We start from the raw sequence: 25,287 nt of genomic DNA on the forward strand, positions 1-25,287 counted from the left end.
AATGGTTATGTTAGCTCGCAGGAATTGTACATGTACAGATGCCCACTCTGCACATTATTTCTGTTTTTTCCATCATTTTTCTCTGAAAAATGACACACAAAATTACACCTCCACTTGTGGATATGGATACTGAATGTTCTGTTTATTTGTTATCTTAAATGCAAATATAAAGATTTTAAATAAAAATGTAGTAAGGCTCAAGAAAAAAAAGGCTATTTTGAAACAAAAATTGAGGAAAGAGAAAAGTGTATGTAGGATGTTTGTGTGCTGCTTCGAAACATGACAACAAGAAAGTCAAAAGTGCAATTTCAATTTACTGGTCCATTTCAAGTTGTAAAAATAACACGCTCCTCTGCAGATGAGAGATAGTGGGCAGAAAACAATTTAGCAGTTCTTGAGAGCATTCAAAAATATGTCATGCCCAAAAAATTGATGAACGATGAACCGTTGTTATTACCGATGATGCATGCGAGATGGTGTGACCGTTCGGCACAAGGGAATAGCATGAATGATTTGCCGGATGCTCATGGTGTAAATTCAGTTCCAGGTAATGACAGGAATACCTATAGAACGTGTCATTACTAGATGTGGTCGCATGACAAAGAAACCTAGTTACTGGCAAGAATATTAAACATAACAAATATTTATTTTTGGAGCTCTTTTGCAAATATCAATTCTTTGCTTTTATTTATTGAACTCTTCTCACATTAAGTTATTTATTGAACTATTCTCACATGGAGCTTATATTAAAATACTTATTTCTTTGGTTATTAAGGAAGGGGAGATGTTGTATCTTGGGGCAGAATGCTCTAGTTTCGAATGCTGCCAACATTCCGGCATCTCTGGTTAGACAGATTCTAAACATCAACGAGAGTTTGTCAGTTGGTGCTGGAATTCGAGTAAGCAGGGATGCTGGCTGTTGTGATGGTATTGTCATGTACTTTAATGTACTTCCTTATCTTTATCTACGAACGTATTTATTACTTACCATACTATACACTTCACTCATCTCACCGAATTCCCCATGTATCTGTATTTGTTGGGCATTTTCCAGTAGAAGGATTGGTGTGTTTGATCTGCTGAAGTTTTCCAAAGGGAAATTGAGGAGGGTGGGGTAATGAATGTGCAGTAACTCAGAACCCAACATTACAGGTAAATAGAACATGGGTTTGTATTATGCGCTTCCTTGTTCTACTAGAACTAGTTAAGATTGTTAAGTTTGTGGGCATGAGAACTCACGCATTGACTCTAATGTTTTGAATGGGGGTAGATTAATTGAAGTTAATTAATGAAGGGAAGAGGGTCTAATGTTTTGAATAGGGGTAGATTAATTGAAGTTAATTAATAAAGGGAAGATGGTAGTGGGAGTGGGGGACGTATGTGTGCCTATTAGTGGAATACATTGGAGAGGATGTGGTGTTACAACCAGAGTTGCTGCACTCAAGCCAGGTTCAGGTTTCGCTGTTGGAACCACATGCTGTGATTCTGGGCAATTCACTTCATATCCCCATGCTTAGCAAAACAATTGTGACCTTGTGTAGTGTAACTGTTGCTCATAAAGCGCTGCTCCAATACCTTCTGATTGCATTCTCACTACACATGTATACAGTCCACTCCAATACCTTCTGATTGAGTTCTCACTACACCTATATACATACAGCCAACCCCACACATGCAGCCAACCCCACGCTTTGGGTCTGTGAGTGGGTGTGTGAGCAGCTGTATAGGTGTGAGTGATTGTGTGGGTGTGTAAGTGGGTGTGTGAGTGTGTGAGTGGGTGTGTGAGTGGGTGAGTGGGTATGTGAGTGGCTGTGTGGGTCATGGCTCGGTGTTGTAGTGCTTTTATGGGCCTGTGAGTTGGTGTCTGGGTGTGTGTGAGTGAGTGTATGAGTGGCTTTGTGGGTCTGTGAGTAGCGTGTGAGCGGTTTGGTGGGTCTCTGATTGGGTGTGTGAGTGGCTGTATGGTTGTGTGAGTGGTTGTGTGGGTCTGTAGGTGTGTGTGTGAGTGGGTCTGTAACTGGGTGTGTGAGTAGCTGTAAGGGTAGATGTGTGAGTGGTTGTGTGGGTGTGTAAGTGAGTTTGTGAGGGTGTGAGAGCCTGTTTGAGTGGCTGTGTGGGTCTGTGACTGGTTGTGGTAGTGGTTTTGTGGGTCTGTGAGTGGGCATGCGAGTGTGTGTGAATGGATGTGAGGGTGACTGTGGGGCTTTGAGTGGGTGTATGTTATATTATTGGGGTCTGGATCTGTGGATCCATCATGGATTTACATGGGGGAGCGCACTGAGAGCCACAGTGGATCCGCAGATCCTCGCGTGGGCCCCCCAAAAAACATTTTGTGACAATTTCTTGCCCTTAATGGGTCCCTCACAGACCCCTTCACCGGTCCAATGGGGTCAGGGTACCTCTACCTTAACCCCTTCTATGACTTTTTACCAAGCCCAGGACTGAGTCCCGATAGAACAAAATGGAGGCCACAACTTTTCTCTCTGGTTATGGCCAGCCAATCACTGCATTACTGCTGGTGTATCGATTAGCTAATCTGCTGCAGTGGTATACATACATTTTGTTTTCTAACTCCAAAACTACTGAACAGATTTACACCAAATTACAAAAAAGGAGATCTTTTTGGACCCAGATCTAGCTTTCTGGCAAATTTGGTGTAATTCTGTTCAGTGGTTCCGACTGTAGTTGTGTCTAAAATCCCTATGGTAAATTGCATGTGGAAGCACATTTTGGGACTTCCCCTTATTCTTAGCCCTTGCTTGATGAACCACCCTGAAACTTTCCAGGCAGCAGCTGAAGTGAGTGGCAAACTAGTTTTGAAAATATGGTGAAGATTCGCTAAACGGCACCAAAGTTATTAGCAAAACAAAAATCACATTTCCTATGGAAACTAGGTCCTAACTATAACTACCTACTGGTGACCAGCAGTAGGTTCTATATACAAATATTTCGGGATGATCAGTCATGCAGGGGCCTAGAAAAAGTGGAGTCCCAAAACGCCTTTTCCCCATTACATTTTTCTGTAGGGATTTTGAACAGCGATAGCGCAGAAAAGACTGGATGGAATTACACCAAATCTGGCAGAAAAGTAGGTCCTGGTCCAGAAAGCGACCTTTTGGTCATTTGGTGTGAATCCAATCAGTGGTTTTCTTGTATTTAAATGGAAAACAAATTTGTATATATAGGGATGCAGATCTGTTGCAACTCCTTCGCGGAGCATTGCGACTCAGCACCAGAAGCAGTACTGAGATTGGGTGGCTGCAAGCTGTTCAGAAAGTTGCGGCTACCATTTTATCAACTGGCAATTGTCCTGGGGGATGGGTTTTTACTGGGAAATGTATAGAAGGGGTCAGGGTAGAGGTACCCTGACCCCATGGGGGTAATGAATGGGTTTGTGAGGTACCCATTCTGAGTTTAAAAGGTTAAAAAACCCTTTTTTCACAATAGTGGAGTCGCAACTCCTTCACAGTGCTCAGCGCGGTCCCCCCAGTGTAAGGTCCCAATGGGGTCACAAATCCTGCTGATTAAGAAGCAAATATATATATATATTCCCACTCACTGTTACACACACTGTCAAACCCACTTGGATACTCACTCAACCACTCAAAGACCCAATCACACACTCACACACACACATTCACAGACTCAAACCCTCAAGCACCCAGTTGCGGACTCAGTGACACCTCATATACCTTCTCACAGACCCACTCACAGACCCACTGAGACACTCACTTATCCACTCACAGACCCACTCACATACACACTCACAGACCCACTCAGATACCCACTCAGTGATCCCATCACAAACTCATGCACCCACTCACAGACCCACTGACACTTATACACCCACTCACAGACCCACTCACTCCTATGCACCTGCTAGTGCTTTAATAAAAATTGTTAATGAGTGTTCATGAATTCTGAATAATGGATTTGTGTAGAAAATATAATAACATAGAAAAACAATGCACACATTTGAAAATGTGATTACGATGAGTGGCCTCCAATGTTCACAAAGTGTACTTACTAATATTCTAATACTATGGAATGTTGAATATATGTGTGACTAACGTAGTAATATGTCATATTAAGGGTCATGCATTATGTATTAGCTTTATTAATTGTAGGCCTTAACTTAGCAAAGGTCTTGGCCTATTTCCCAGGCCTCATGTCAAGCTGTATTTCTTAACATTAAAATAAATGGCTGTCCTCGAAAGTTAAACTGTGATTTTCAATTGCATTGTTTAAATGTGCTCATAGCTGAAAAGTTTTCTCATGAGAACTGACTGCTAGAAGATGCTGTTCTTGCTAATGTAACATTTTGTATGCAATGTGTGTAAGAGTGACTTTCTCAGGAGGAGAACAATGGAGACACTGACTGGAGTAGAAGCTGCAACAATATTGTTACCTGCTGACCCGGATGATGAGGGCATTGCAGGACAACAAATCAACGACATGTGAATGGAGTAATAGTAGAATTCAAAGATTTGAAGTTTTAGTTTTATTGGACAAAGTGTGAACATACGATTCCTTGACCAATAGGGATCTGCGACATAGTTTTAGTAGTTTTGACTTAACAAGACTGCACTAAGAGAAGACACGTTCATTTCCCATTTTCTTGCTGGCCGAAAGGTCAATATTTCTTGTGAGTCTTGAAAAGATACGTGCTTAACTTTATTTGCTTAAAGACTTTGCGTTTTCTTAACTTTGATGCTGAATCCTGATGCCTAGCTGATTGACTGATGTCCTGAGGAAGAAGACTGACTCTGCTTGCTGATCCACACTGATGATAGGTATTATGAATTGGAATATTGATTATCATGCATATTTGCTCTTTCCTTCTAGGTACCAACTGCACTGTTTTGATAGAGCCATAGTTATATGTTTTTCCAAATTCATGTTACTAAATTATTTTGCATGAAGCCCAACATGCTGATGCTAATCCAATGTTAGTTAAGGATCCTCACTAATGAAATTCTGCTAAAAGAGAATATTGCTTGATGAATTTCTCTGCTGAACTCGAATGTATGTAATCACTCTGACGCAGTTTACTTTGTTATAAATTTGCACTGTAACTTTAGAATGTGCTGTAGTTCAAGCTTTGTTTATATTACGTTTTCCCGCCGCTTTGGACAGCCAGTATTGTTCCTGTATGTGTTTCATTTGATTTTGAGATTAATCTACATGACCTTAGCATTGTTAATATAGTGAACAAAATGTTCTAACTTTCACTAAAAGGTGTGTTTATTCATGGATGAAAGCTCATGGTGCGTGACAATTACTAACTCTATTGATTAATGTTGTTATTGGTTATTGATGATTATTGATATTGTGTTTTGGTTATTGATCATTGATTTGCATGTACAGGAGTTATGGTCAGAACATCTTAATTGTGAGTCAAAAGGTTCATCAACCTATTCACCTCCCCTTGTAAGTTTACTTAATAAGGTCTGATAGGCTAACACACCCGCTCACAGACCTACTCAGACACTCAAGCACCCACTCGCAGACCCATTCATATTCATACAGCCACTCGCAGAGCCACTTAGATATTTACACACCCACTCACAGACCCAGTCAGACACTCACCTACATCCTCACACCCACTCAGACACCCAGATACCCACTCACAGATGCAGTCAAACACTCAAGCACCCACTGACAGAGCCACTGACACTTTTACACCAACTCATACACCCACTGAGACTCTTATGCACCCAGTCACAAACCCACTCAGACACTCAAGTACCCACTTGCAGACTCAGTGACACTCATACACACATTGAAAGACCCACTCAGACAGTAATACGCCCACTCACAGACCCACTCAGACACTCAGTCAGACACTCACAGACCGAGGCACACACTCATGTACTCACTCACAGACTCACTCACACTTAAACACCCACTCAGAGACCCACTGAGACCCTCATACACCCACTCACATACCTACTCAAACCCTCAAGCACCCACTCACAGACCTACTCAAACCCTCAAGCACCCACTCACAGTACCAGTGACACTGATATACCCACTCACAGACCTGCTCAGACACTCTCACACCCACTCACAGACCCACTCAGACACCACAAAACCACTCACTGACCAACTCACACTCTCATGTACCCAGTCACAAACCCACTCAGACACTCACATACCCAGTCGCAGACCCCCACAGATACTAATAAAGCCTCTCAGAGAACCACTGACACACTCATTCTCCAATTCACAGACCCATTTAGATACTGAGACACCAACTCACAGACCCACTCACACGGTCTCACAGCCACTCACAGACCCTTTCAGACACTCACAGACCCATTTACAGACTCAGACATACACTTGTAAATAAAAGATGTTATCTTATACAAAGAAATATAAAGAATCATTTTTCCAATTCACTGATATCTAAGCATGTAAAATATTGAAGACATTGTGGAAAAAATAATGGGAAATATATTTTTATACCCCCGACTGGAGTCGCAATTCTGTAGCAAGGCTACACGGGGTCCACGCTGGTGGCCACAAAGAAGCCGCGACTCCAGGAGCACACAGTAGCAGATTGGGCTTATTACCAAAGAAGGCAAGAAAGGGATAATAGTCACGAGGCATTCAGATGTAGCATAACATACAATGAAGATTAAAGCAGTTTGTGATTAGTTAATTAGGACAGTATCAGTGAGAGTAAAGGTCAACAGTTTGCCATTACTGGGTGCTTAGTCTAAGAGTAGGCTACCATTCTTATTCTGAGTTTTCATTGTTATAACAAAAAAAGAATGGAAGTGATATTGTGACAACGTTTAATCTATCAGTGAAAGCTAGGAAAGCTAGGAATAGGTATGTGAATTACACGATTAGTTATACACCAAGCTGTGTTTGTAAATAAAAGTAATATAAGTGTATATGATATACATAAAAGTATTTTAAGTCGGGATAGGCAGAGAGGTTTTGATAATTTTATTAGATATGTATTAATGTATGTATTATTTTATAGAATGAATGAAAGTACAAGATTTACAACCATACTTTTAATATAGTACTAAATATTTTTTGTGCATGCTTGAGCTTGCAAGTTGAGTTGGTATTTGAAAACACTTAGGGACGTATTTACAAGCCCCTAGTGCTGCCTTAGTGTTATTTTTTTCACATTAAGGCGGTGCTAAGCAGTCCCCCACCTTGCGCCATATTTACAAAGTGGCACAATGCAAGCATTGTGGCACTTTGTAACCCCTTGGGACACAATATACCTGCACCAGGTAGAATGTAAGCAAGAGGGGCGGTCCCCCGCAGAGAGGCCCAAAAAATATGGCGCAGTGACATTTACAAGATTTCACTGCGCCATTTTAGTATAATTTTTTTATGCCGGCTCAGGGCAGGCGTTAATGTGATGCTAGTGCATTAGCCTATGGGCCTCCCTGTGCTTTGCTGGACCAGCGCTAAAACTACAGCTATAGAAGTAATGTAAGTCAACACATTGAAGGAAAATATGCAGTTTGTGGATGTGATTGATGCTTAATGCAACATGAAAAAACAAAATGTAATTAACCATCGGAAACTTAGCTGTCAAACTTCTGAGAAAAGAGAATTTTTCTATTTAGTACTTCTTCCACTGTTCAAACCTTGGCCTACTGAATTAGAATTACTTGAAGATTATTACTGCTATGAAGATTCTTTTTATGCTGTCAAAGATCATATTCAGTGTCCCAAGTTCAATAACTACTTGCAAATGTTAAATGATGAGATACATCAGGAAGAAATGATTGCTGCTGAGGTAGCTAAGGCTAAATCTCAAAGCAGCCAAAGTTCAGCACCTTCAAGTCAGGATCCTCTTAGAAAACCTATTATTGAAAATGAAACTGTAATTGCTATGAATCAAGTGGAAACTGCCATGGAACAACCTAGACAGGAATCAGTAGATCTGGAACAGTTAGTTGGACAACTCAACAACGAATAGAAAGAGATTTACATTGAAGTAAAAGATAAAATACAACATGGATTACAACATGAGAAAAAGGAATGCAATTGCTCATCATTTGAGCTAATACTATTATATATCAGTGGTCAGGCTGGTACTGGAAAAAGCTTTTTAATCAAAGGTGTGTCTACTTACTTACAGAAAACTACAGATTCAAATGTATTGTGTGCAGTGACAGCACCTACTGGATTAGGTGCACAAAATATCAAAGGAATAACTTTACAGAGACTACTAATGCTACCGGTTGAACATGAGAATAAACTGGAATACCAGAAGTTATCTAGTGAAGCTTGTCATGAGGTATGGAGAATTTTGAAGAAAATGAAGCTTTTGATGATTGATGAGGTAAGCATGGTTTCAAATCTAATGCTTGCTTTTGTCCACCTGCGAAGGCAAGAGATTTAAAAAACTGAATACGTCTTGTTTGGAGGAAAACATTTGATTGTTTTTGAAGGCCTACTACAACTCACTCCAGTAAAAGGACAGCCTGTTTTTAAAACTCTTTCACATGAAGAGACTTGAAAGTCAATACAAGGAACTTGTGAAAAATATGCGTCAAGCTTCTGACATGGAGTATGGCAACATTCTAAAGGACATTAGAGTAGGAGTTCTAACAGAGGAGAGAAAACTCATGTTGGAAAGACAGCTTATTAAGAAACTCTTTTCCTGTAAAAAGATAGCAGCAGAGCTAATGTATAAGTTTTGTAAACTGGGAAACATATAGTTTCTTTGATGCCTACACTTCAAGAGTGTGCTGCATTTAAGGATGCATTACTAAAACCTGGGGAGGAAAGTTTGTGGACATTACTGCTATTTACAAAATGGAACACCAAAGACTATACAAGACTATTACAATATAAATTGACCTCTTTGGAGTAATCTGTATCCAGAACTGCTGGACTACAGAAGTGTTTACATGTTTGTAGAAAGTGTAGAATAATTTTAAGTCGTAATTTAAATGTGATAGAAGGTTTGGTAAATGGTGCCATCTGTACAGTTGTTGATTTCATTAATTTTCCTAACAGTAATCAGGTTGAAAACAGTTTCCAGTTCGTCTTGCGTATGCAGTAACAATCCACAAGTATCAAGGCTTAAGGGTTGATGCTGCATTTATTAATATCAGAATTACAATTTTTAAAGAAGGAATGTCATGTGGCATTGTCATGAGTTTGGACGTTAGCTGGTTTGTTTCTGATTGATTTTGATGAGAAGAAGCTTAGTGCAGATGGAAATTGTGTGGGAGAGTACAACATATTAAAAAGTAAATATGCTCCTCATTTAAGACAGTATCCTTTTTTATAAAAAAAGAGTATTATGTCCTAAGTGGAAACTGACAAGGATAAAAAACGATTATAGAAAAGACAGAAAGCAAAGGCAAAGAAGAAGGTGTGAAGAAAGGAAAACTGGACAAAGATGGAGATACTGAAGGTTGCCAGTTCCATAACAATAGTGGTGTTAATTGCTATGTTCATGTTCCCAATGTTCTCCTCCATTTACCACATGTTGTAAATGCAATCAATGAACACATTGTGCATAGCACTATATGTAATTGCCTTCAACGCTTACTTTGTGACAGAACTGTCATACATTCCGCTTCAGGCATCCAATAACTACTGGACTAATATAGAGCATCTGTAGTATTTACTCTAAACACTCAACAAGATGCGCAGGAATTTATTATGGTGATCCTTGGAGTTTCAGAAGAAGAAGGTGTATATATTGATTAAATTAAATATTTGGACTCAGTTATACATGGAACCTTGAGTGTGAAGATTGCTCTTTCTCATCTACCACTGAAATCCAATCAGAGTGATTTTTCTACTTAAGTCTGCCAGATTGCAAAAGTGTTTTTTTTTTTATGAACTAATAAAAAAGAATGACCAAAACATGACCTGTCCAACTTGTAAATCAAGTGTGTTGTCTACATTGCCTATATGGAGAAGTAGTAAATACATGATAGCAATGTTTCAACAAATTGGATACCTAGATTAAAACTTTAAAGCAGGTCAAATATCAATATCTGGGAGAACATACTCTACTTTGGCTATCATCTTCCATAGAGGCCTTAATATTATGTCTAGACATTATACTGTATATTTAAAGACACAACCTGGATGGACAGAATATAATGATAGCAGTCTAAAATTCAAGCAAAAACCACCTTTCAAACTTCCTAATTCTTATTTATTGTTTCTTCAACCAAAGTTCTAAGATGGATGGGCGTTATAGTATTGGATACAGAATTCTTCCTATGTGGATCATTACTACTTAACACATCCTTCGGCTTAACAAGGGTGATGTCCTTAAAATGATGTGAAAAAGTGTTTTGTGCATGAAATGTATTCAAATAGTTTTCAGGAAACAGACAGGTATACATTCTTCTGTATATATTGATTATCTTTGGTTAAGTAAGGTATCATTTGGCCTATCAAGGGTGATGTCAAGAAAAGCTACAGAAAAATATTACGTGGATGAATATTTTCATAATAAATATATGGAAAAATACCTATACAGTCTTCTCTGTATATAAATTATAACTCTTTAAGACAATATCCAGCCTATTGGGACTGATGTACACAAAAGAAAATGAAAAATGTTAATACTGGATTACATCTGTTAATACTTTTGTTCCAGGTATAATAATAAGCAACAAGTTGTTAGCATCCGTACTGATCTTCACTCTAGTAATTGTAACTTAAGTACGTTTATTTAGAAATTGTAGGGAGGTCATATCACAGTAACACTTCTTTGGAGTAAAATACTGTGAAGGTACAGCTGTGATGCATAGGAATATTAATTTTAAATAATGTGTTATGTGCTTATGAGGTTTTTTTCAAGTCCATATGACAGTCCCCTCTCCCCCACTGCTAGTGATGAGCTGCTATACATTCTTCTTTTATAGAGGAAAAAGTATGGAAGCTGAGAACAGTGGACAAGGGAACATAACATGCCTACATAGTATGTGTAATTGCCATATGAAAAAAACAAAAGCTGCTTGTGTTTTGTTAATAGTAATATGTTTTATATTACAGGTTAACACGTTTTAATAGATATAACAATTATATCAGACTTCAACTATTATTTGTCTTCTTTCTCTTTGAATACACTTCAAAGGTAATTTTTTAGCAATAATGCAGGTAAGTAATTAGATGTTGCTTCATTAATAGATAATCCATACCCATACGTATGCACCCAGTCACTCACCCTTCAGGCACTCATGCACCCATTCACTCACCCAATAAGCCGCTCATGCATCCATTCACTCTCCCATGCAGTCGCTCATGCACCCCATCAGTCACTCATGCAGCCAAACACACACCCACTTACCCACCCATAGAGTCAGCCATGCACCCATTCACTCGTCCATACAGGCACTCACGCACCCAGTCAGTCACCCATACAGCCTCTCACACACCCACTCACTCACTCATATAGGCAATCACACACCCAGTCACTTATCGATACAGTCACTTATGCACCCATTCACTCCCCCATACAGCGACTCACGAACCCAGTCACTCATCTATTCACCACTCAGGCACCCACTGACTCATCAATACAGCCACTTATGCATCCAGTCACTCACCCATGCAGCCACTCATGCACCCACACATGCACACATTCACTCACCAATACAACCACTCATGCATCCAGTCACTCACCCCTGCAGCCACTCATGCACCCACACACTCACCCACAGTCACTTTACACCCATCCACTCACCCATACAGTCACCCATGCACTAAGTCACTCACCCATGCAGTTTCTCATGTACCCATTCTCCTACCCATAATCACTCAAGCACCCATTCGCACATCCAGTCACTCACACTTACATCCACTCATGCACCCATTTACACACCTACACAGCCATCCACGCACCCACACACTCACAGATACAGTCACTCATGCACCCATCCACTCACCCATACAGCCACTCACACACCCAGTCACTCATCAATACACCCACTGTTGCTCCCAGCCACTCACCCATGCAGTCACTCAAGCACTCATGCACCCAGTCACTCCCCCATACAGTCATTCACGCACCCAGGCACTCACCTATACCGTCACTCATGCTCTCATTCACTCACCCATACAGCCACTCATGCACCCATTCACTCACCCATACATCCAGTCAGGCACCCATTCACTCACCCATACATCCTGTTATGCACCCTAACAGTCATTTATGCAGCCAATCATGTACCCACTCACTCTCTCATAGAAACACTCACGCACCCAGTCACTCACCCATACAACTACTCACACACCCGTTCACTCACCCATACATCTATTCATACATCCAGTCACTCACCCATATACCTACTGGCGCACCCATTTACTCACCCATACAGCTACTCACGCATCCAGTCACTCACCCATTTTTTAAAGTAAAAGAGATGGTTCTAACAAGAGTCGTCTTTTTGTGTTTTTCAAATGTTTTTGTGTTTTATTTGTACTTTTTAAACAATTTTGGAATTTTTTTGTTTTTAGTTTTTTTACAAAAAAGGACATATTTTGCAATGGCAAGTAGGAGAAAAATAACAAAACATGAAATACCTAAATTCAAACAAAAAGTCTACATTTATGTGTATTTATTATTTGCACAAGTGTAGGGACTGCTTGCTCTCCTACACTTACAGTAGCACTGCATTTTGGGCAAAATACTGCAACCTTGCAAACTCTGGTATTATAGGTGGCACAGAGAAAACATGAGCAGTGCTGGATGATGTTCGTAGCTGATTGGTTGAAGATGTTATTCCTTTTTCTGTCTCCGGCCTCTTCAGTTCCACTCTTGCCATTCGAGTTGAATGTATACTGCTAAAGTGTTTGTATATACTCGATGTACCATAGCTGTATTTCCTCTAACGGACCCTTGAAAGTACCTTCTGGCATAGGTTGCATGTAACTTCACGAGCATTTACTTTTTCTTTGGCCCTCTGGCATACTGAATAACTCCCACACTATGCTCTCTCTTTTCTTCTTTGAAGGCTTTTCTTCTTCTTCTTCTTCTTCCACCAAGATGTTCTGTTTTTTTTTTTTTGTTTTGTTTTTTTACAAAAAAGGACATATTTTGCAATGGCAAGTAGGAGAAAAATAACAAAACATGAAATACCTAAATTCAAACAAAAAGTCTACATTTATGTGTATTTATTATTTGCACAAGTGTAGGGACTGCTGGCTCTCCTACACTTACAGTAGCACTGCATTTTGGGCAAAATACTGCAACCTTGCAAACTCTGGTATTATAGGTGGCACAGAGAAAACATGAGCAGTGCTGGATGATGTTTGTAGCTGATTGGTTGAAGATGTTATTCCTTTTTCTGTCTCCGGCCTCTTCAGTTCCACTCTTGCCATTCGAGTTGAATGCATACTGCTAAAGTGTTTGTATATACTCGATGTACCATAGCTGTATTTCCTCTAACGGACCCTTGAAAGTACCTTCTGGCATAGGTTGCATGTAACTTCACGAGCATTTACTTTTTCTTTGGCCCTCTGGCATACTGAATAACTCCCACACTATGCTCTCTCTTTTCTTCTTTGAAGGCTTTTCTTCTTCTTCGTCCACCAAGATGTTCTGTTTTTTCTCTGGCACATTTTGTGAAGGAGTTGCCATTTGTTTGGTGCTGTGAAAACTCCAAAGAGAAAGAAGGCCAACTACAGTCTGCAAATCTCCAGTGCAAGGGTGCACATGTGCTGCCACATCCAAAATGATGGCGTAAAGCGGTGGGACCTTTCTGTATTATTGATAGAAAGGAGTTTCACCAATCAAAAGCAATGTTTTCTATGTCACATGGGGTGCGTGACCCCTACTCAGTTCCGTTGCATTCAGGCCACTGCTGCGTAAAGTATATTAAAACAACTTTATAAATTAATCATTTTCTTACCAGTATTATTTTTTTATCACTATTAGTAAACCTCTGTAGTTAAATTGAACTTTAGAAGTGTGTGTTATGGTATTTTTTTTTTTTTTTTAAATGACGGAGTCATGTACCCGCTGTGATACTAGAAATATGTGCCGGCATGATACGCGGTGGCGTTGCGACTCCTCAATTTTCTCTAAAACATAAAAAAACTCCAATTTCTTTACTTTCCCGATATATTTGTAAAGTTGTGAGAAAATATGTTCTTAAAATGTAAATGTTCAAACAGTCTATATATGTTTTTTGTAGAAGTCAAAGTACCTCAGAGTCGAGTACCCATCGAGTAGTTTCGCAACAGGTACTCAAATTGCAAAATGTAAAAAATAAAATTCTATAACATATATACTCCAAATAAAAATGATAAAAAATCCTCAAGCTATTTCAATTGTTACAACACACTGAATAGAATATACATATTGGCAGTGTGCTCCCTTTTTTCTTTTTGTCCAATGACTGCTCCCTTGAGCTAACGAACTGACGAGCTCTGGTGAGGCACCTGTGCGCCAGTGAGTGGTACATAAACCTGAGAAGACTTTTGGCGGCATTTCAAGCAACCCCACAGACTTTGGCTGCTCTCTGCTGATGACGGGCTAAACCTAGAAACACGTGTCCAGAGATACACAGCACTTGCTGCACCTACTTAGGTGAAAGACTTTTGATTACTTTTTCAACACAAAACAAAGTGACTGCATTTACCATGATGCATTGGGGCTAACTTTTTGCTGGAGTGTGAGGCAGTGTGCTCCCTTTTTTCTTTTTGTCCAATGACTGCTCCCTTGAGCTAACGAGCTGACGAGCTCTGGTGAGGCACCTGTGCGCCAGTGAGTGGTACATAAACCTGAGAAGACTTTTGGCGGCATTTCAAGCAACCCCACAGACTTTGGCTGCTCTCTGCTGATGACGGGCTAAACCTAGAAACACGTGTCCAGAGATACACAGCACTTGCTGCACCTACTTAGGTGAAAGACTTTTGATTACTTTTTCAACACAAAACAAAGTGACTGCATTTACCATGATGCATTGGGGCTAACTTTTTGCTGGAGTGTGAGGCAGTGTGCTCCCTTTTTTCTTTTTGTAGAATATACATATTGGTTTGGTTACAATATTGCCATTATATTACTTTATGTTGAAAAAATACCTTAGCGATTCACTGAAAAGGTTACAAGGACGTTATAGTTAGGAAACAGATTTAAAAAAACTTAGAAATTCACTGAAAAAAACAAAGTCTACAGGGACATTATAGTTAGGAAATAGAATTTAAAAAAAACCTTGGAATTTCACTGAAAAAAATAAAGGTTTCAAGAATGTTCTAATTAGGTCACATTTCAGGCATACAAAACCAGTGAAATTCAGCAGTTATAGTTATCTGAGCTAACTATAACTTATGCCCCCGCCATGCACTTCTTATGCCTCACATATTACATCACTCATGACATTGTCAGTGACATCACTGATAACATCTCAAATGACATCACCTACCCAGTTGCCCTCCCAAATGCATTAGTGGTATGCAATGTCTTCCAGCCCTTTTCTCAGGATGATGGACAACTTACTAAAAGGGCCCCCATGCGCATTTCCCTCTGTTTTTGGAGGCATGTTCTTGATACAGAGGAAACTGATTACATCTCTGCCAAACAAAGAATCACTTACTTCTTCAAAATGCAAATCATCCAAGTGTGTTTTTGAAAAGCTATCTGATGAAGGCACTCAAGAAGGCACTCAAGGAACAATCGCATTGTCAAAGTTACAGACATACAAGATCACTGGATACATCTTGGCATCCTTTATGACTCTGTGGTGTATGAGATACACTATACATTTGCCCAATGAGATAGCACTTACTAATTAGCCAGTAGGTCCTAACTATAAGTACCTACTGCCAGTAGGGAGGCTATATATGTATATGACACGGTTGGGAGCTTTTCACTGTGTACTTATATTTAGGTCGGACTTTCCACAGGAACAGGGTTTGCTGAATCTTAACAAAACTTTCCAAAAAGAGGATTATCCACCCCAGTGGGGCAGAGAAGAAAGGGAATCCCAAAATGCAGTTTCCTCATGCAATTTTCATAGGGAATTTTAGACAGTGTCACAGTCAAAACTGCTGAACTGAATCACACCACATATGGCAAAAAGCTAGACATTTAACAAGAAGGTGTGCTTTTTGTGATTTGGTGCAATTCCATTCAGTAGTTTTCGAGAAACTAAAGTTCAAGATTTATAGATATATTGACCTTTAGGCCTAAAAAAATTAAGCCTTCTCTTGCTATTTTTGGAGCAAGCATTCTGATTGGCTAGCCGCAACATGAACAGAAATGTTGCAGTGGCCATTATAGAACTGAGGGACTCCTAGAAATGTTTTTTAAAAAATCAAAAAATCATGAGGGAAAATGGCTTACTCCGGCCCCATGGCCCCTGTTGGGGCATCTCAGAAGGACCTGCCAGGCCCAAAATAAAAAATAAAATAAAATTAGGGTGTCATTGAGATGCTGCACGACTCCGTGAGGCGTCTCAAGTGTGTTCCCCTTTCAATTAGAGGCTGATGGAAACCTACATTTTAGTCTCTGCTGATCCATTTTAAAATCCCTATACCTTTACTCAGGTTACAAACGCTCCACGTTTATAGGAATGACACTTATCAGTTAGCCACCTGAATAACGAGTGGGGTAGAACCAAATCATGTAGCAGCAGTGCTTAATTTGCGCTTGTTGTTTCCGGTGCAGAGCACCAGCACTTATTTTTGAGGGCCGGCGCTTATTCTGCCTCAAGCATTTGCTGCGGGCAAAAGACACATATGGGAAAGGCAGAGAAAAAGAAAAAATGAAAAAGCGTCACAATGGGCGAAAGCAGAAAGCTGCAAGAGTGAGCTGAAGGGGCAGGGAGTGGCTTTAAATGGAATGAAGAGGCCCAGGATGGCTTCAGGATTACGCTGCCTCAGCATTCTGTGTTTGCACATTTAATTGCAGCAGCCGCATGTTTAAGGGGAGGGCTCTGGGCACCGGCACGTTTGTATTTACAAATTAAGCACTGTGTAGCAGTGTTGATTAAATCATACGGCAACAATAGCTAAATTATCTGGCAGATTTTGTGATAGTATTATTTCATTATTTTGTCATTTTACAGATGTTAACACTGTCTGGTCAGAGGTTTCACCTTATTAGTACCAGTTTAACCCCTAAATTCAGCAATATGCAACAGATAGGTGACCAGTCAGCCTTTGCGAGCAGCCTTCCACTGCACGGCAACATGTGTTGTTGTGTTTTTATTATTTTTTGATCGATCCATTTGAGCTAGACACAATGTTTTGTTAACAACTGCAGAATATGCAGCAGATCCTGGAGTATGTGGCAAATGCAGCAACTCCTAATTTAATGGTAAATTCACAGCTACAAAATTGCACAATTCCAATGACCCTGAATAGATATAAAAAAGTTCCTCTAAGATGTGCACTGTACAGAGGTGCATACTGTGTTTTTTTCGCTGTGCGTGAGTTGGTAGAAAAGTGCTCCACAAAGCATTCTCCTGTGTCATAACAGGCATTTCATGATAAGAGCCTTTGAGGATGCAACCACACCCAGAACGAAGAAATAAACCAGACATGCACTGCCAGAAGTGCCCGAGAAAGACCATTGCTAGGTTCTCACAATAAATGGGCGGAGTATCTGCAAAACAGCGGGCAGCCTTGTAAATGTCTCTTTAGAAACATGTTTCAGTTATGTTAATACGGAGAAATATGAACACCTTCAGTGAGCAACACAGAACCAGCAGGGGAGCTAGGTCAATTTAATGATCAGTTCGCCCCTGCAGATAGCAGAGACTCCATCAACGCCTTTCGTTTGAAAGTAAGTGAAAGTAAGCTTTTATTGTTTCAGTGCTTATATCTCTGTTCCGGTCTTCCGTGATCAGTGGCTCTCACGGTTCTCTCATTCATAAATATGTTTCTGTACTGCCTTTTCCCATCTGCAGGCCCATACTTTTAACAGTACCTGTCTTCTGTACTCCCTCGTCGTGCACTACCGATTTTGTTTAAACATTTCAGTTTATCAATGAAAGGAAAACCAGTGGCACAATTTGAAGTTGTAATTCTGGTGAGGTGATCTGGTTTTGCCGTACCATCAGCTTGAAGAGTAATGTCTCATACGCTGACTGTGTCTTACTCTGCGAATACATATGTAAAGAGGATATTTACTGTTTATACTGAACACAGAGCCTTCAGAGTGACCTGGAATGCCTACTCTCCCATCACTTGGGGCCAGATGTAGGTAGAAATGGGATTGCGACTCACAAATTGCGAGTCGGAGCGACTCGCAATTTGCGAGTCGCAATCCCATATGCAGGATGGTGTCCCTGACACCATCTGCGAATCGCAAGGGGGTCGCAAAGACCCACCTCATTAATATTAATGAGGTGGGTCTCAATTTGCGACCCCCTTGAGGTTCCCTGCACTCACAGGGATGGTGGCCTGCTGGAGACAGCAGACCACCATGTCTGTGACTACTTTTTCAATAAATCAGTTTTTTTTTTTGTTGGTATTACAGCTCATTTTCCTTAAAGGAAAACGAGTTGCAATACACTCGTGAAAATGAAACCTTTTGGTTTCATTTTTTCAGAGTAGGCAGTGGTCCATAGGACCACTGCATGCTCTGAAAAAATATTTTTAGGGCCATTCACAAAGGGGAAAGGGTCCCATGGGGACCCCTTCCCTTTTGCGAATGAGTTAGCACCCACTTCACATGGGTGCTAACTGCGAATTGCTTTGTGACCGCGTTTGCGGTCACAAAGCAATTCTGCATAGCGATGCGAATCGCAAATAGGAAGGGGAACACCTGTTCCTATTTGCGAGTCGCATTCCCATTTTGAGAGTTGGTACCAACTCGCAAAATGGGAATGTGCATCGCGATGCGCATTCTGCATGGCGCAAACTGTGAATTTCGCAGTTTGCGCCATGCAAAACGTTTCCTACATCTGGCCCTTGAATTCTAGGAAAATATTATCCAACATCAAAAAGATACCTCGAGGATTAATGTGCATGTTGCTGAAATGTATACCTCATCTCCATGCTACAGTTTCAAATCTGATTTGGCCCACTATGGTTTGCATCCTTCTTGACCTGAAACAAAATAGTTTCAGAAGGGTATTAATGACACATAATACTAAGGCCCTCATTCTGACCTTGGCGGGCGGCGGAGGCCGCCCGCCAAAGTCCCGCCGTCAGGTTACCGTTCCGCGGTCGAAAGACCGCGGCGGTAATTCTGACATTCCCGCTGGGCTGGCGGGCGGCCGCCTTCAGGCCGCCCGCCAGCCCAGCGGGAAAGAGGCTTCCACGATGAAGCCGGCTCGGAATCGGGCCGGCGGAGTGGAAGCTGTGCGACGGGTGCAGTTGCACCCGTCGCGTATTTCACTGTCTGCCAAGCAGACAGTGAAATACTTGTAGGGGCCCTCTTACGGGGGCCCCTGCAATGCCCATGCCAGTGGCATGGGCACTGCAGTGGCCCCCAGGGGCCCCGCGACCCCCCCTACCGCCATCCGGTTCCCGGCGGTCGGACCGCCGGGATCTGGATGGCGGTAGGGGGGGTCGGAATCCCCTCGGCGGCGCAGCAAGCTGCGCCGCCTTGGAGGATTCAATGGGGCGGCGGTACACTGGCGGGAGACCGCCAGTGTTGCCGGTCCGACCGCGGCTTTACCGCCGCGGTCGGAATCCCCATTGGAGCACCGCCGGCCTGTCGGCGGTGCTCCCGCGGTCCTCCGCCCTGGCGGTCTTTGACCGCCAGGGTCAGAATGACCGCCTAAGTTCTCATAGACAATACATTGGTTTGTGCTATGTGTAGGGTCTCCTGTTTTCAGTGAATTCCAGTGATGTGTTTTCAGAGCTTTCCCACCTCCTGAAAATTAGGCCTTATTAGTATTTATACATGTTGGCATCCATAAAATTTGCCAGAGTTACTGTTTTTTCCAACATTTACGAACAGGAATGCATGAACCTCACTGAAAACTTTTTTATTATAGAAGATCACAAAAGTGAAACACTCCCTCTTTAATGTACAAAAGGGGGATTTTTTAGCAAGAGGGAAATATATAGTTGTGTGACAGAACACATGGAGGAATAAGTTGTGTGAGAGGGTCACAGAATCCTTTGTGTTATAATTTTGAAAATAAAAAGGTTCACTTTGAAGTATAGAGAATATCTTCAAACAAAAATCTGAGAAGTGATGCGTTGTATTTTCTACACCAGAAGCAAACACCTTTTCCTTTAGTGGAGTCTTTGCCATTTAAGATCCACTGGTGATTCTTGACCCTCGTCCCATAGCCCTAATACCCATCTGAACAAACTGTCCTCTCATAACCTTCCTTTGAGCCCATACAGCTCATCATCACCTTCTCCAAAGCAAATAACCAACATTTGGAATTTTGCTACCATAACGCCCAGGCTATCTCATATTAGCAGGTTTTACTTGTGGCATACTTTGCATTAGTCAGCGAGTCGCCCTGAGTTGTGTTCTGTAACCAAAATGACCAGTGCATTCTTACACACTGTGAATAGCTTGTTGACGCCTTTGTACACTACTGCTAGTATTATCCCTTTAATAAAGTAAAACATTCTAAGATCCTTTATGCTAACAGGGAGGCCTAGACAGGACATATACAAGTCACACTGTTAAATGGAATCTGTGCAGCAGTGGCCTGCAATTTGTTTAAAACTAGGTCAGAAAATGAAAACCAGTAGTAGAACACCTGTCAGTGAGCACACCACTTTTCTACAAGATAGTGCCTTTGGCATCCAGTGAGCATATGAGCATCTGTTGACATGGTTCAATCTTGCACAGTGAGCAGGGCAAATCCACTATTGGTAGACCGTGGAATAAATTGGATGATACTGAATTTTAGAATGTAGTGCAAAATAGTGTTCCGCAGATTGACACTAATGTCGAGAAGGCCATGCAGAACGTAAGCTCTTGAACAGTTTCAACATTGGATGTATTAATCTTAAAACAGTGCTGCTAAAATAACTATTTATGGCAGCTACTATAATCTATCATAAAAATTGTAAAAAAGGTATGTGCAAACATTTTTCACTTCAAAAATGGACTAGCCATAACTCCATGAAAGAGATCTAGGCTATTGTATAGAGCTTGATCAAGTGTGAGGATAATCCCCCTCTAACTTATATGTCTAATAAAAAATCAACCAATTTAATTAAGAATGTAAAAGGTATTTATTCCAGCTTCTCGTGGGAAAGCACCGGATGCAGTCCCTTACGGATCGCTCAAGTAGAATTGGGTTCATTTTCAAACAGTTGCCTAATGGAGTTTGATTTGCTGAACACAGACTCTCTATAGTCTCTTATATCAAAGATCAAATCTGGCTCTTCAGAAGATTCATGCTAGGCCAGACATTTTGAAAGGAGCAGGTGCTGTCCTTTTTCCGATATCTCTTCTGTAGTAAATCTTGCATTATCCTCTGCTGAGGTGCCCATTGCATGGAAACAGGCAAACGTAATTCCCCACCTAAAGAAATCCAATTTAGACCAAGCTCTGAGTGACAATTACTGGCCTATTTCTCTTTTGCCCATTTTGGTGAAAGTAGTGGAAAAACATCAGAATAATCTTTTGGCAAAATTTCTAGAAGATCACCACTTCCTGGATGAATCTCACACCAGCTTTTGCCCCGGTTCACAGTACAGAAACTGCCTTGCTGAAAATGACTGCAGAACTTGAGCAAGTAATGGATGAGGGAGGTTTGGCTGCATTAATTTTATTACATCTTAGTGCTGCCTTCGACACCGTGTTCCATGAGGTGCTACTTGACAGACTGTAGGGTATTGGGGTACCGGGTATGGTTCTGGCCTGGTTTACTTCCTTTCTGAAGGATTGCTCCCTTCAGGTCATTTCTACACCATTCACCTTACAATGGCAGTTAGAGTTTGGGGTTCCTCAAAGCTCTGCTTTGAGCCCTACCCTATTTAATATATGTCAGGCCACTGTCAGAAATTGTGATTGTGATTTCTTTTGGGTTATCACTAATATTTTATGTGCATGATACAGTTTTATCTGCTGAGGAAGATAAATCGCTCCTTTCAGGAACTGCATATCTGTTGTGGCAGAATGGAAATGTGCAAACTGCTTGTAGCCTAATACTAATAAAAATAATTCTGTTCCGGGGAAAATACTCTTCAGAATAGGACACACGTAGGAGGCCTAAAATGCTGCCTAACCCCCAAACCTAAATCCACAGTAAAAAACCTGGGAGTTTGGGTGGACAACAAGCTTTCATTTGAACCACAAACCAAAACTCTGACATTCTGATGCTTTGGCTTATTAGGAAGCATGAGAAAGATCTTGGGCTCTTTAGCCCATCAGCGAGAAAGATAAATATTCAGTCATTGATTATCACACTACTGGGTTATTGCAACATTTTGTATTTGGGGACTACTGCCTATATGAAAAAGAGACTGCATATCATACAGAATTTGGCAGTCAGGCTGCTATGCTAGCTATAGAGAACTTGCTCTGTATCTCAGAAACTCCTCACTTTACACTGGCTCGCAGTAGAGTACCACATTCGATTTAGGGCTGTATGTGTGGCTCACTGAATCTTCAATTAGGTAGCTGCAACTAGCTTGTTTCCATTGCTCCATCTCTACCATCCAACTAGAGTATTGTGTTGTCATCCTGGGTTTGTTTTCATGCTTCAAGCTGGTTGGACAATGAGGTAGTTCCTTCTGTGTCTTTGCACCTAGGGATTGGAATGAACTTCCCACTCTCCTTAGGAATATATCTAATCATATCAGTTTTAGAAAACAGCTAAAGACCTGTTTAAGGCACAAGAACCTGTTTTTGACTGATGCATGAGGTGCCATGGGAAGCCCTTATCTGGGCAGCCATGTGCAGTATAAATGCTTAGATCATATGATAACACTGTAGTATAGAAAAAAGTGATAGATGAAATGTTTGAATTAATATCAGCTGCTGGTAATTACTCCAGGCTGCATCCCAATCCATCATTATTTTGCACACCATGCCATCTCGGTATGCACCCAGTCATATGTAAATCAGTCTTCACCGTGCTTTAATTGCAATAGTCCGGCCCCAACTGCCAGGCCAGGTCCTCCCTGAACTGGAACACAAGCAACCAAGGACTGGTTTCACTATTATTAGGACTCATCAGCCAGGTATAGCTTGGTTAACTTAGGGTGAGACTTAAAAATATGCAAAAAAAAGGGGTGGATGGAATGCTTGAATTAATCTCAGCCACTGGTAATTATTCGGGGCTGCACACAAGTCTATTGTTATTTTACACACCATGACACTTCAGTTTGGACTAGGATGACAAGCACCGAATTTGCAAGGAGGGAGTGAATGGAGTTCTATTTTGTTGGTAACAAACAGAACCCATTCAACCTAAACCTTTTGATTTATAGGTCAACAGTCGCTCAAAATCATAATAAGAATTCAACATAAAGGAAAGAGTGTAAAATAATAGAGCACATTTTCTAGATATTTCCCATAATATTTAAGAGTTCACATTGGGCCGTCAAAAGAAAACCTTTCAGGTTTAGGTGTTTATCAAACAGTTCAAATTATGTTTTTAATAAATAAGTTATAAAGGTATGATATATGTTATTATGAATTAGCTTTTTTATATTTGGGCTATTAGATCATTCTCTGGCACCCATCAAATTTGAGGTAGGTTTGTTGACTGTTCTTACCTAAAAGATGGTTATCTGTGATCCCTCTGCAGAGCTCTACAGCCTCATTTAAAGCCTGAAGCACCTCAGTTATGGAGAATTTCTGGCTCCTGATCATATAATTCGCTGCCTCTCTCAAGGCTATGGCGGCATCTTCCTTCTTCTTTGCCTTTTGGTAGGCCTTGCCTGCAAACAGGAAGGCCTGGGCGGCCGAATCAAGGTTTCCTGTCTCCACAAAAGCATACCCCATTTTTATCAAGGTATCTGAAATATTGCTGATTTCCTCCTGTTCATACTCATTAATCGCCTTTGCATAGAATTTTCCAGCCTTTGCATGATCTTTTAGTGCATCATAAGCAATTCCGATATTAAAGTATAAGTCCCCATCTCTCTTTGCATTTCCTTTGGTCACCGACTTCATAAGGCATTTTAGTCCTTTTTTAGGTTTGTCCTTGGAAATATAGGCAGCACCCAAATTAAACAAGCACGCTTTCTGAATATGCTTCTCAGGTACACTACAGGAGAGGAGATAGGCTTTCTTGAATTTAGTTAAAGCCAAGGTGATGTCATCCTTGGCAAAGTACTGAACCGCAGATTTGGATAATTTCTGTATTTCAGCCTGAATGGCGAGGGCTTGATTGCTAAAGAGGTCCTCAGATGTAGTGGAATTCGAGAGAGAGGCCATTTCCTCGCATACACAAAAACCTGCAGAAAAAATGATAGATATTATTAAATGCGCAATTGAATGGGGATATATCTCCGTTCTACTTAAAAAAAACATTTTAAAATGATACATTTACAAGCGTGCAAATTGACTTCAAATTTATGCTTGAGCAGTTAAACTTTATTGAAAGCATAAACGGGCACGAGCATTATACACTCAGGGCCATATTTATACTTCATTTGCTCCGAATTTGTGTCATTTTTTTTAATGCAAGTTTGCCACAAACTAACTCTATATTTATATTTTGTCGTTAGACACATCTAACATCAAAATAATGGAGTTTGCACCATTTTTTTAGATGCGTGAACCTACCTTGGGTCAATGAGATGCAAGGTAGGCGTTCCCATCTAAAAAATGGTGCTAACCCCATAACCCATATTATTCCCCCTATGCTAAAATGATGCACGGGTTTTGCATCAGAAAATAATGCTAGGCTGGTTAGAGGCATTTTTTTTGCCTCAAACTAGCCTAACGTCATATTTTGGTGCAAAACCCCCTTCTCCCATACCGCCACCCGCACCCGACTAACATATTTTTTTTTTACGCTAGCCCACCCTTTGCGCCGGCTTGTGGCATTCCATAAATTTGGCGTCCGGCTGGCGCTCTAGAATGACGCAAGCCAGCGCTGTACTTTTTGATACAAACTGAGTATGCACAGTTTTGCGTCAAAAACTATAAATATGGGCCTCAATATTTCAAAACATGGATGTCCTGTTAAGCTTATTTTCAGATTTGAGAAAAACGAATGATATTGTGACTTCCTTCAAATGCGAGTGCATCCATATTACAAATGCACACGTGAGTACCCATTTCCTGAGGCACAGTAAGTTAATACACACAGCATATCTGTGTGCTGGAAAACTACAAGAAAATGCCCTTTAAAGCTATCTACTGCCAGCCTTAACAATGGTTTGTCACCAAGTGCTTAGAAAAGCAGGTGTTCTATCATAGCTTTTCGGTTTCCAGACAATCAAGGG

The 25,287-nt window shown here is 40.8% G+C and overlaps 1 protein-coding gene across 2 annotated transcripts in view; it reads right to left on the reverse strand.

Moving 5' to 3' along the window:
• The window catches only part of LOC138283889 (tetratricopeptide repeat protein 24-like), a 304,911-nt gene that overhangs the window by 240,845 nt on the left and 38,779 nt on the right, over positions 1-25,287 (reverse strand). For both annotated transcript variants that reach the window (XM_069222092.1, XM_069222094.1), the window contains exon 2: positions 23,608-24,291. In XM_069222092.1, coding sequence (XP_069078193.1) covers positions 23,608-24,271 — 664 coding nt within the window. In that variant the 5' untranslated portion in view covers positions 24,272-24,291. The remainder of the gene's footprint in view (positions 1-23,607; positions 24,292-25,287) is intronic.

Source organism: Pleurodeles waltl, chromosome 3_1 (genome assembly GCF_031143425.1).
Source record: "Pleurodeles waltl isolate 20211129_DDA chromosome 3_1, aPleWal1.hap1.20221129, whole genome shotgun sequence".
Taxonomy (NCBI): Eukaryota; Metazoa; Chordata; class Amphibia; order Caudata; family Salamandridae; genus Pleurodeles; species Pleurodeles waltl.